This window comes from Toxotes jaculatrix, chromosome 11 (assembly GCF_017976425.1).
Source record: "Toxotes jaculatrix isolate fToxJac2 chromosome 11, fToxJac2.pri, whole genome shotgun sequence".
Lineage (NCBI taxonomy): Eukaryota > Metazoa > Chordata > Actinopteri > Toxotidae > Toxotes > Toxotes jaculatrix.
In genome coordinates this window covers 1,435,443-1,448,798 of record NC_054404.1, presented here as the reverse complement: position 1 = coordinate 1,448,798, position 13,356 = coordinate 1,435,443, and the positions used below count along the sequence as shown (strand labels likewise).

Genomic DNA, 13,356 nt, shown 5'->3' with positions numbered 1-13,356 from the left:
TTAATTCCTTTTTTAAATTAATTCCTTTTTGTAATTCGTGGCATTGATTCTAATTCTGAGTGTCTGTCTTTAATAATAATGAGTTTAATTATTAATTTAAGTTTTATTCTTCTCCTTAAACTGTGAGAGTTTTTTATTGGCCTTTCTCTTTCTTGACTCCCACTTTACCCTTTTATTTTGAATCCAAAACTCCCGTTTCCTGTTATTCTCTCTCCCCTTCTCTCTCTGTCCCTCCGTGTGTGTGTGTGTGTGTGTGTGTGTGTGTGTGTGTGTGTGTGTGTGTGTGTGTGTGTGTGTGTGAGAGAGAGAGAGAGAGAGAGACGCTGCCGCCTCCCGCCTCTGCTCTCCAGGCGCCTCCTCCTCCTCCTCCAAACATGGCGCCGGCCCGCAGCTGTGCTGCCTCCCCGACAGACGACGCAGAGAGGGACAGAGAGAGGAGAAGAAGAAGAAGCGGGTAGAAACGGACTCTGAACGTGTTTTAAAAACTCTTTTAAAACGATCACAGCTTCAGGCTCGTTAAAGTGTCCGCCGGAAACTTTACGCGCAGCTTTTGGAGACGTTTGCGCGTCAGGCTGTGCGCGTAAAGCAGAACCCACCTGTCCGACGAAGGTAGATTTCACTCCGTTTCTTCTAGGATGTGAATCTCCCTGATTTATGTGAAATAAGGGATCGGAGCGAGCAGGCAGACGGGCAACCTGGGGTCAGAGCTGGCTCTGGTTAAAACATGTGCAGCCCTCTGAGGATCAGAAACACAGAGGCTGAAGAGGACTGAGCCTTTCCAGGGGAAAAAAACAACTTTTTTCCGCTCTTCTACGCCGAGATGATGGATGGAGAACATTCTGCGCTGTCAGGAGTTGAGAGGGAAAGAGAGAAGCTTCCACCAATTTACAACAGCTCCGCTCCAGCTGTAAGAAAACGAATCTTTTTCTTTGAAAAGTCATTTTCACATTATTTTCTCCTTTTGTTGTGCATTAATAATTTTATGTCACATTAACTGTGTAGATGCGGCATCATTCAATGAGCAGCTTCTGTTTTATTACAATATAAACTGCAGCATTTGTACTTAAAGTTATACAATAACAATATTATTCTAAATGTTGGTAAATACAGCAACATAGTGCAACACAACATGAATCTTGTTAACATTAATCATGCAAAAGTGAAAGTTTAAAAAGAGCAGAAACAACAATAAAACATTAGATTGTGTAATAACCACAATCATTATTAAAAAATAGATTTTAGAAAACATGACTAATAAAAAATACAATAAAAACAAAAGCAATATCATCAATACCACATGAATAACACTACACTACCAATCATACATGATTGGTCAATATTAATTAGCCTCGTGTGACACCAGTGGTCATACTGTTAAAGACTGAGTGATACTTAATGAAGCCTTTTTTATTTTTTTATTTTTCCTGTTTTGTCTTAGAAATGTTAGTTTCTGCATCTAAAGTCTTTTTTCTATTTTATTAAATTTATTTCACAGTTTTGCTTTTATGCAAAATTAAATATATAAGAAAAGAAATAGAAAATATTACAGAATACGACACAGTGAATATTCATAGCTACAGCTGCATGTGCGTCTCATCTTCATGCAGATTTGTTCCAGCTCCTCACTTGGTCACAGATCATCTTTTAATAACATGATACTCAGCAGATTCTGCTGATAACTTTACTGTTTGTTTTGTAGCTGAGTGAACACACACACACACACACACACACACACACACACACACACACACACACACACACACACGAACATATGATACCAAATACATGAAATGCAACGTAACGATGTGAAGCCTGAATAAGAAACGATCACCTCAGCCAACATGAACAGTAAAGTGACAGCAGACTAAAAAAGTCTTGTTTCCTTGTCGTTTGGAAAAAACGATGCCCGTCTTACATAATGACTCCTGACATCAGCTCTCCAACAGTGTCCGATGACGTAATCGCCGTGTTTTTAAGTGCAGAGCAGGGAGCTGAGTGTCGGACTGCTGGACTTTGTGCTGGTGTGTTTCTGCTTTGGTTCTCAGTGTCACTTCAGAGCAGACTTTTCGGGTTTGTAGGCTGTTGGTTGATGTCATCTCCATTGTGTCAGGAGGCAGGAATGTGCAGATCAGATGGTTCTGACCAATAAACAGTCTGTCATTGCTCAGACTGACTCTGGTTGTGTCTGGAAATGCCATAAAGTGGCTGCATGCTCTCTCTCTCTCTCTCTCTGCAGCTCGGTTCTCTGGGGCTTCAGTCCGACTCTCTGAGTCTCCTCACAAGTGTTCAGGCCCCTCAAGCTCTGTGAGATCTGAGGAAATTCAGGCTCAGAGGGTTTGATAGAAAAGGTTTTAGAGATCGTGGACCGTCACTGTGCTGCAGAGGAATTGAAGACAGCTGCTGGTTCTGGGGGCAGCGTCTGGGTTTCCAAAAATCTCTAACGAAATTTCCTCGACAGAAAGTTAATTTATCAAGTAATTTACCAGGGAAAAATGGCAAACATGAGATTTTCTGCTTTTTTCTGTTTTATGTCGCTGTTCATTGAACATCTTTGAGTTTTCAGCCGTTAGTCCGACAAAACAAGCAACTTTGAGGATGAAAAAAAAACTGATCACAGTCATTGTCTTAAATTTGTTTTGAGTTAGAAGCTTTGATTTGTGCCTTTGACTTATGAAACAGGGAGCTGATACATTCAGGTGTCTCAGCTTCAGTGCTCTTTGTCGTTGATTCTTTAAATCCGTGGAGAAGGTGGACAGGTGCTGGTGGAGAGTGCTGTAATCAGCTCAGACCTGCCTCCGTGAGCTTTCTCTGGCCCAAAGCTGGTCTGAGCGCTGCTAGCTGGAGCTGATTTAAAGTCAAATCTGGCAGCTACATATGAGCAAGCGTCGGCTCACATCTGGTCCTCTGGTGCCAGAACCCGACCAAATGTGCAGACACTGACTCGATGAGGGTTAATGGCTGTGGGTTTAACACAGATTCAGTTCGTTCTCGACAGATTGCTGGTCTGAGTAAATACCTGGTCGCCATGTTTTCACAGACTCACTCATGAGCTGCAGGTCGGTCTGTCTGACTGATGATTCATCAACAGCCACTCAGGATACGAACTTCAGCCACGTTAGAATATAATATAAAGCAGAAACATTTTGGATATTTGACAGTAAAATCCTGAGAAAGTTGACAAAGGAAAACTCATCAGCCACAGCGGGTACAGACACACACAGTCTCACAATAATCTACAGGATCTGATTAGAGATTAACAACTGAGACAGAGGATGGCAGAGCAGTGTGTGTGTGTGTGCGTGTGTGTGTGTCAGATGTTGAGCTGTTCTTGGTGTGGTTTCTCTCTGGATGACAGAATTTCCTCTCAGACTTAATGACTGAGCAGAGTTGGACAGAACTGACATCACAAGACTCACTGAGATAAAAGCTGCAGCTGAAACTGTTGATGGGAACCAGGACGTAGCTTCATCAAGGAAAACAACTTTTTTTTTCTTCTTCAATAAAGATCAGATTATTACAGATTTGGACATAGCTATCACCGTGGTGTCTCTGCTCCACGTTTCCCAGAGGTCACCTGTCAATCAGCCGGTGTGGGCGGGGGCTGTGACGTTGATAATGAAAGAGTGAGGAGAGAGAAGAGAGCGATGTGGCAGCTGCGGCTTCGCTGAGAAAAGAGTGTAATTATACAGGCATCACTTATACAGTAGGTGTAAGAATGATGCAGGAGCGTTAGCAGCTGTGTGAGGCTCTGCTTTGAGCTAAATGCTAGCATCAGCACAGCAACACGTGGCTGTTTAGCAAGTGTCTTTGGCACGTTTTAGTTTAGCATGTTAGCATGCTAACATATGCTAATCAGCACTAAGCACAGAGTGCAGCTGAAGCTGATGAGAGCATCACTACTTTGGTGGGTGTTTGGTCAGAAACCAGAGTAACAGGAGAAGGACGAGCTTAGCCCAGATCTGCTGTGACCCCCCCTCTGTCTGTAAAACATCACCAGCTGTCCTCAGCGCACCTGCACACAGCTTTTCAGGTACTTGTCAGGTAGGCTGTTCCAGCATCTTGGAGAACCTGCCTCAGTTCTTCTGTGGACTGAGGCTGTTTTATGAATGAGGTCAGTTGATGCGGTTTCTGAAACCTGTATTTATATTCATGCATTCACTCTGTGTGTGTGTGCAGTTCAGTCAGTATGATCACAGTTCGTTTGATGTGATATGGATGAAGAACCTGTTGTATTTCATTAAAGTTCTTACAGCGAGGTGGAGCCTCTGTGCAGGCAGACACTATGAACGTGCACGTGTGTGTGTGTGTGTGTGTGTGTGTGTGTGTGACCTGTCACTAACTGCCTGAGACAAACTTCCCTTTGTTTTTCTGCCTCTGCTTTGCACAAGAGAGAAAATGATATAATCACATGGAAACAGTAGAAAAGTGTGTGTGTGTGTGTGTGTGTGTGTGTGTGTGTGTGTGTGTGTGTGTGTGTGTGTGTGTGTGGGCCGGTGCCAAGACTAAGATTTTGTTCAGATTTTTCCTCGGGGTCTTCTTTCTTTGGAAACGGATTCATTTTGAACGGCAGATTAACCGTCTTCCTGCTCCTTCTGTTCTGTTCCCCTGAATACATCACTGCTGGTGTGTGTGTGTGTGTGTGTGTGTGTGTGTGTGTGTGTGTGTGTGTGTGGGTGTGGGTGTGTGTGTGTGTGGGTGTGTGTGTGTTTGTTTGCTGTCAGGAGCGGCTGCTGTGCATCTGTTGATCTCTCCTCTTCCTCCACTTCTCATCCCTCCTCTTCCTCCTGACTCTCTCTCTCTTCATTTTCTCTTTCCTGTCAAATCTCTTTCTCATCGTTGCTCTTTTCCTTTATTTTCTCTCCTAATTCTATTCCTTTTCTTGTTTTTTGTGGTTTTGTTTCACCCTCATATCCTCTTTCTTTCCTCACCTTCCCTCTCTCCTTCTCTTCGTCCTGTAATTTCCGTTTTCTCCTCCCTCCTCCTCTAATTCCCTCCTTCCTCTCCTCTTCACGTCTCCCTCTGCTCACACTCTTTTGCGGAGCAGAGACCTGAAGGAGCAGAAGCTGATGAATCACAGAGAACGTTGAGTAAACGTGTTAGGTCAGATCAGTTACGGCCGCAGTGTCACTGTTCGTGCAGCTGAAAGTCTGGACTGATGTTCAGAAGTTCCTGCTGTGGTGAGAAGCCTCAGCATCTGAGAAGGCAGAGAGTCACTTTACTGAATCTCAGTAACGTGTAAATAAATTCACACATCAGCATCGGTGCTGAATGAATGAATGTTTTTCATTCTTTGCTGTTTCCTCTTTTTGTCTGTTAAAAAAGTTTCAGCTGAAGTTTCTGAAAATGTATTTGAGTTTTACCTGTTGCTTCAGTTACTGTAGAACTTTTACTTCATCAGCAGGTTTTAATGCATCAGTATAATTGGTATTATTAGCTTACATCATATGTCAGAGATGTTTTTGGCAGATAAGTAAAACTTCATCTTCCTGTGCCAGGGTTTGGGGCGAGGAGCCAAGCAGCCGTTTCCATCTCTGGGCACCTTCATCTCCACGCTGAGCCAGAGGAGGGACGCCGGGGGGCGGGGCCTGGCTGGCAGCATGACGGGCACCCTGAGCAGCAACCCGGGGCTCAGACACGGTGAGTTCATGTCCAGTATTTTGTGTTTGTCTTGTTAATTTTGTGAAAAAAAAATATCTAACAATAAAATAGTGAAGTCCTGGTGAAAATCAGATTTTAAAATATCTTTTGTAAACCAGAACTGCTCCAAGAGACACTTCACCCCTCACAGCACAGACGTAATTCACTCCAAACTTCTTTACTTCTTTAAAAAAAAAAAAGAAGGTTTGAAATAATTCTGGTTTATCCAGGAACAAAGAGCTGAACACAGCTGAAGAAAAGTCTTGGATCAAACCTTAATGGCAGAATTTTATTCCTGTTCAGAGTTAGATTATTTGATGACTGGATGAATTTGATGTTTGGATGTGAGGTTATTATCACGTGCACATAGAAACCCTGGATTTTGGGGCTTTCTGAGACACTGTTCACACGGATTAACGTGGCAGTGAATGAAACAGAAACTGAATTTTGGTTCCGTCTCTCGCCTTCAAAAAAAAAATCTGCATTTTATTTTTCCCAAAACCATTTTTAGGAATTAAAATGGAGCTGTGATGGTTACAGGGAAAAAAAGTCACTTCAGGTTTTCATCAGTTTTCTTCTTCTTTAGCTTTTGGTCTTGTGGATCAGCAGTCTGAATGTGAGCGTGGTGTGTTCACTGTCCGACTGTCTTTGTTCTCTCAGAGACACCGTGGTCTCCGTCTCGTCTAGGATGTAATGATGTGTTACTTCCTCTGTTTACAGTGCGCCTGATCTATGTGCTCGGACTCTGTTTATGTTGAGCTGTGAGCTGTAATGTTGGAGCAGCAAACTTCAAACTCTTCAAACTCCAAAATGGAAGGTTTTCAGGAGAGAAGGGAAAAGCTGTTCATGTTCGTGTTCCAGCTGATGACTCTGCGTTTTAAAAATCTCACCGTGTGCAGAAAATCATCGGATCACACTTCTAATTAGACGGTTGCAGGCATTTTTACGGGGCCGTTCAGATCACGCTGGACTCACAGTTTAACGCTCTTTTCTTCATTTGTGATCAGTGATCAGGAGTTTCAGATTTTCTGATGAAAGGTGGTTGGATGCTCTCCCGGCTCAGTATGGTTCGTGGAGGAAATAACTCAAAAAATTAGAGTTCACTTGCGTTTTATTGGATTTAGTTTCACTGATCTCAGACAGCAAAGCATTAGAGAAGGAAATTGAGTGAAATCAAAATCATCCGCTCTGAAAATGTCTCAGAGAAAACGGATGAGAAAAGACAAATCAGGATGGCGACTGCGTCACGGGGTTCTTGATGGACGTGATGTTGTTTATTTGTTGTGAGCGTTTTGACATTAAAGGGAATGCTGCTTCCTGTTAAAGGCGAGGTTATTCCGGACTGCCGTGAGAACGCAGACCCAGCGCGGCGCTCACCAGCCCGCTTTGTCACCGCGGCTACTGATGCCAGAATAATTATGCAAACCTCCGCCCCAAATGAAAACCATATGAAAGTAAAAACACTCAACACACACACACACATAAGATAGTGTAGCATTCCTCGGGCCCGTTACAGGCATCCGGCCTGCTGGGTAATCACCACAATTTGCTATTTCACCTGTGAAGTATTACAGGAGGTTTGTATTTCCTTTTAATATTGTCAGATATGGTTTTGTGTGCTGAGCAGAAATCTGTCTGAGTTTCGTCTCAGGATCAGAAAACACTCACACCTTTTCTGGCAACACTGGCACGAAAGTCCGATTCCGAACTTTATTGATCTCAGCTGGAACACAGGGGCACTGCAGCAGGAGATAATGACGGGATACCAGGAAGGAAATAGCACAATTAGTTGTATCGTGCCTGTTTACTGTCTGCGTCCTAAAAGGTTTTGCTTTGTTTCCCACTTCCTCACTGCTCAGAGAAAATAATTGAACATTTGAGGTGTGTTTAATCGATATATCGAGATATATGTTCATGACACAAAATTTGTGACAGTTAATTGAAAGAGCACATAAAAATGCAATAGATCATTAAAATGAAAAAGTGAAAGTAAAATCAATCATTTGTTGTTAACTCAGTTCTACCTGCTCGTCTACACTCACATTTAAGGTGTTTGTTCTCATCCAGGTTATGTTTCCAGGTACCGTCGCATTTTACAGATACACATGTGCACATGCTGCTCTTCGACCAATGAGGGAGAGTTGTGTATGAGCCAAACGTGCTGGACACCGCACACATTGTGTGGTTCAGTACGTGTGGGCCAGTGTGTGAGTGTGGCTGAGTTTTATCTGACGGACTCGTCTGTTTTTGTGGTGCTGGGTGACCGTTCACAGTTCGTCTTCAGCCTGATGTTTGTGGAATGTTCCATTCATTAAACCTCAGCAGGAACAATAGCATGAATTAATGGACAGCGCTAGATGATGACTCTTGAGTAAGAAAAGCTCGCCCCTCGTCAGAAGACATCAAAGGCTCTGTTGAAGTGAACTTTGATGAGAGAAAGAAGAGGAGGAGGACGTTGTCCTCAGAGGTTTTGAAGATGACTCCTCTGATTAAAGGGTGTCATGACGACCAGGGCTTGTTGCTGTCAGGACTAAATCTGGTGACGTGAAAGCTGACAAAGCAGGGGTAATTAGGAAGCAGTGGAGTAGGAGCAGGGAGGGCAAAGGTGCAAAGATGGAAGGATGAAGGATGAGAGTTGGGACCGTCCTCCTTTTCTTCCCTTTTTGTCTGTGGCAACGTCAATTTTCAATATGCTTCAATCAGCTAAACAGCTAATTAATACATTTCATCATTATCCTGGTTGCTATGAAACATGCAGCATATTCATGGTCCTCAGAGGATGATTTTGAACTTTGACTCTCCTGCAGCGCCACTGTCAGAGAAACATTTCAATTACTTCCTCAGAAATCAGATCATCAAGGCAAGACTGATAAATGGAAATGTTTTAAAAGTTGAACAATAAAATCATCAGTAACAAATTAAACTAAAATATTTGACATTTTAATACAAAACATAACAATAAATACAAAACCCTGTTTAATCCTGTTACTTATATACCACAGTGTCAAAACAGTGTTCCTGTTCCTCAGAGGATGAACCTTTGCTCTGGTGCCACGTCACGAGTCATGTTTGGATTCCTGTGATGTACCACCTGATCGCCGTGCCGTTTATCCACCTGCCTGCCTCTGTATTTGTGTCGCTTTTATCTTCAGCTCGTACAGTCAGTCCACGCCTAACAGAATGAGCACCCACAATGCACCTGGGCAGGCCTGCTGGTGACTGTTGTTACTGTGGAGACAAATACAATAGGAAGCTAAATATAAACAGAACAGATAGATGGTCAAACGTGTGGGAGGATGAGAGAACGTGCATGTGTGTGTTTCTGAACTCTGTGTGTGTGTGTGTGTGTGTGTGTGTGTGTGTGTGTGTGTGTGTGCGTGTGTGTGTGTGCATGTGTGTGTGTGTGCGTGTGTGTGTGTGTGTGTGCGTGTGGAAGCAACACCATCAGTGGCATCTCTTTCTCAGTCTCTCAGGCTCCATCTGCCATTTAAATCTCTCCTGAGCGACACATCTGTTATTGGCAGTCAGCAGCAGTTTGATGCTCCTATCAAAGTGCTGACTTCTTTGATAGTTTGGTTGATTTGTAAATTGTTTTTTAATCCTTCATGAATGTGGTGAGTGGGAAACGTGTTGTCACTGACAGAATCACTAAATACACAGCTACTAATCGCAGTCAGCAGACTGATTTAGAAGGTAAAAAAAAAAAAGTCAGACTTCAGGATTTTTATCCTGATTCTGATTAACATCCAGATCCAGCTCTGAGCTCCGTGTAATTACTGTCTGTGTGAGAGCTGCTGCAGCTCAGCGAGCTGTCACACAGGAGCGATATCACAGTGATATCCACATTTATTTCAAACATTTATTTAAAAAAAGGTTTTAAATAATTATCTTTTTACAGTTCGTGTGTAAACTGTTAAGAACAGATCTGGTTGTTCAGCATTTTGATTGTTGGGGCTCGAACATTTCTCACTTTCGTCACCGGAGCTGAAATGAAAATCAAATCTCTGACTCACAGGAAACTGGGCTGATGGGTTTATTGTCTTTGTGTTCCAGGGAGAGAGCTGCCTCCGATCTGTAGCGATGTTCGCCAGAAGCAGCGCCTCTCCATCGACACTCTGCCTCCAGAGGTCAAAGCTCCGTTCCCCTCCGACCCCGTCATCCCTCTGCGAACCAAGACCACCAAAGAGTTCCAGTGAGTCTCTGGTCCCTGAACTGGGACCCAAAACCATTAAAGCTCTTATCAGCCTTTCAACCGAAAGGTCCAGAAAACCAAACCCACCTCACTCTTGCTGCTCCAGAGAAATTAAAACAAACACTACATTATGAGCCGGGCCTGGTTTGTGTTTCAGACATTGTGTGTGTGTGTTTGTGTTGCCAGGGAGGACATGGAGCGTGCCGTCCAATCAGGGGACTGGAGGGAGGTCCGAGAGTTTTACCTGACCACCTTCGACTCCTTCATAGAAATCAATGCTGCCTTCAAGGTACAATGCATAAACACACACACTCACAGTGCAGATCCTGGCTCTCAGCATAAAGCCTGTTGTGAGAAAACTGTTTTAGGTGCTGTTAAAATTTCACCAGATGTCATAACTGTTTTACGACGGGAAAGCATTTTTTTCTCGGCTGTTCTCCTCCTTTTTTCTCATGCTCTCTCCTTCCCTTTCTTTTCCTCGTTTTCTCCCCTCCCTCGTTTCCCAGCGAGAGGCGAATGGATCGTTTAACACCATAGACGACTCAGGAGTCAACGCCAAGTTTGTCAACGCTGTTTACGACGCACTGCTCAGCACAGTAAGCACAGCTCCAAACACACACACACACACGCACATAAACAAGGTGCTAATATCTCACCATCAAATTTCCTCTACATCGGTCGAGCATTTGGAAATCTCACGTTGTTTGATGCCTTAATGGCACATTTCAGACCGGAGATTTGAGCCACCAGCACAAAGCAGCAAAGGATGTGTTTTATCATGACATCCAGTCTGTAACTGAGTTTGTTGCCTCTATAAAACTTAACATACTGACTGGATGAGCTGAAATACATTTTCCCTGGACTCATCAGTTCAGTGGAGGCAGCCTGTGATCTCTCCACACTTGAAAGGCTTCAGGCTGTCCGTGTAAACACTTGACTGTCGAGGTGAAATAAAGATTAGATAAATATGGTGGCCAGTGTTTTCATTTCTCCCTGTGGGTCTCTGACATTCAGGCTTGTTGATTCAGCCACTGAAAATGTTTGGTGTGTGTGTTTAGCCTCAGGACATCCAGAAGTCAGTGTTGAAAGGGATCATCAACAGCCTGCTGAGGGAGTGGAAAGGGTGAGGTGACCTCTGTTACTCATCTGCTCTTCTAAATTATGTGCTCCACATTTTGGTTTTGCTTTTTTTTTCTAAATAAAATTTCTTACTTTCGTTTCTTTTTAGCATGAATGTGATGTCCAAACAGTTCAAACAGTTCAAACTTAAAACTTAAAACTGAACGTCTTAAAGAGAAACTCCAGTGTCTGAGGAAATGAACTTGCTGTCTTAGCGTTAGACGTCTGTGTCTCCTTGGTCTTTTAAGCCCTGCACAGAGACAGAGCCAGTCAAACTCAGCTGTGTGTGTGTGTGTGTTGTGTTGCAGTGAAAGTCTGACTTGCCTGACAGGTTTGGGTTTTTGTCCACTTTGTTTTCAGGCCTCGGACAAAAGACGACCTGCGAGCTTATTTCATTCTCGTTCAGGTGAGACTGGAAGACAGACATATTGAAGACAGTCCTTGGCTCGGTGTCCTGTTATATGTAAAATAATGGACATGGTGCATGCTTATTAGTGTATATCTTGTAGTGTCCTATAATGTCTCTGTCTGTTTATGTGCTGCTGTGAGGTTCACTAATCTCCATATTGTGTGTGTGTGTGTGTATCAGCTGCTGAATCCACAGGGTTACAATAAGCACAGGACCTCAGGGGTCACACATAGATCAGGCTTTGTAGAGCTGATCCTGATCTTGATCCTGCAGGTCAGCTCAGGACATTTACATTTTGACAATATTAACAGATTTTCCTGGTTTTTACAGTAATAAGAGAATTTATTCTCTCTCTTTTCTTTTCTCAGTAATCTTTCCCACGTACCTCCCTCCGTCTTTCTCTCATTTCTTCCTTTAGTTTCTGTCTTTTTCTGTTGATCCTTGATCCTTCTTTGATCCTGTTTTTGATATCCCTCTGTCTCCCCCTTTGTCTCCCCCTCTGTGTCTCCCTCCCTCATTCTCTCCCGTCTGATTTCCATATATGGTTTTGAGAATTAGCATCAGATAAAGGCAGGAATCTACAGTAGTTCCACTGTGGTTCCATGCTCCATCAGCACACACACACACACAAATGCCTGATTTTGTCCCATTTGCCTTTTGAGGAGCCCTCAGAAGAACACAACCACACACACGCACGCACACACACACACACACACACACACACACGCACAGGCTGGGACTGGGTGAGGTCATGTTGGAGTTGAGGACGGCTGGTTTCCTGTCTGATGACGACTCCCCGTCCTTTATAGGCTCTGCACGTTCAGCCCATCTCTCTCTCTCTCTCACTGTGTTGAAGCCCTGTGCAGGCTGAATGGAGGGATGAAGGGATGGAGGGATGGACGGGCTCTGTGGGATTATCTCACTTATTATGTCATTTGTTGTTATTTTTTATTGTATCCAAACATCAGTCGAACAGACAGAACCTCGTGTTCCCAAAGTCGAAGTGAGTCATGTTTTTGAGAAGAAGCAGAAGAATAACAACAGTTTAAAGCTTCAGTCAGCCAGGCTCCACACGTCTCACCGCACTTCTCATCCGAATGGACCAAAGTTGTGTCTCTTCACTTGAAGGAAAAAACGTCCTTCAGTTTAACTCTAGCTGTTAACCAGGTTGACTACTTAATAATATGACGGCTGGATGGCCTTCGTTAAACTTACTACAGATTCTAAAACTCATTTATTAATCAAGCAAGTCTGACATTTGTTTTCTGGATCAGATGTGTTAACTTGGTGAGTGAAATGTTACTGATACAAGTGATGGACCAAAACAGGAAAAAAGTACCAAAGCAAGATCCAAACTTTTGTGTCTCAGAGACATCAGCTGCATGTTTCCCAGTTCAGGAGGTGGATCAGAATATGTGACAACAGAACTTACTCTGCTGTGTGTGTTACAGAACCCACAGTATTCGAGCACCAGCACTTATGTGATCTACGCTCACCTGCTGAGGCAGATTGCAGCTTTGTCGGAGGCCGACCACCACTTCCTGGTTCACTGGCTCAAAAAGTAAGTCTGAGTGTGCGTGTGATCTGTCCATCAATCATTTCTCTGTTCAGTTTCATCAGTTTTCTTTCTCTGTTTTTTTGATAGTTTTGTCCTTTAAAATGTCACAGAACTAAACATTAGACGTCTGAAGGAACGTGCAGGTCATGTCTGTATTGCGTCTGTCGGTCCATGACCAGTTCTGGACATTTACACGACGTGCAAACTAGGTCCGATATTTGGACGTCTAACCACGACCCCACTTGGACATCAATATGCAGTTCAACATGTAAACGTCGGACTAGCTAACTTTTTTTGGACGTCACATGGACGTCTAAGACAGGTGCAGGAAATTGACATTATTAATGAATGTATTTTTTTTTTATGACAAATATCAACGTTGTTGTTATCAACATGATTAATGAATACGCATATGGATTATTTGTGATTAAACATTGTTTG

At 43.3% G+C, this 13,356-nt stretch overlaps 1 protein-coding gene across 5 annotated transcripts in view; it reads left to right on the top strand.

Annotated features, from left to right (window-relative positions):
* Positions 1-385: 385 nt before the first annotated feature.
* The window catches only part of hectd2 (HECT domain containing 2), a 39,485-nt gene continuing 26,514 nt past the window's right edge, over positions 386-13,356 (top strand). For 4 of the 5 annotated variants that reach the window (XR_005894869.1, XR_005894870.1, XM_041049396.1 and 1 more), the window contains exons 1-8: positions 386-907; positions 5,496-5,637; positions 9,691-9,829; positions 10,016-10,118; positions 10,336-10,425; positions 10,888-10,952; positions 11,309-11,354; positions 12,809-12,918. Coding sequence is in view for 3 of the 5 variants with exons in the window: in XM_041049396.1 (XP_040905330.1) it covers positions 821-907; positions 5,496-5,637; positions 9,691-9,829; positions 10,016-10,118; positions 10,336-10,425; positions 10,888-10,952; positions 11,309-11,354; positions 12,809-12,918 (782 nt within the window). In the remaining 2 variants the exon portion in view is untranslated. Of the gene's footprint in view, positions 908-5,048; positions 5,178-5,495; positions 5,638-9,690; positions 9,830-10,015; positions 10,119-10,335; positions 10,426-10,887; positions 10,953-11,308; positions 11,355-12,808; positions 12,919-13,356 lie in introns of those variants that run through there. The other variant, XM_041049398.1, reaches the window with a different exon arrangement.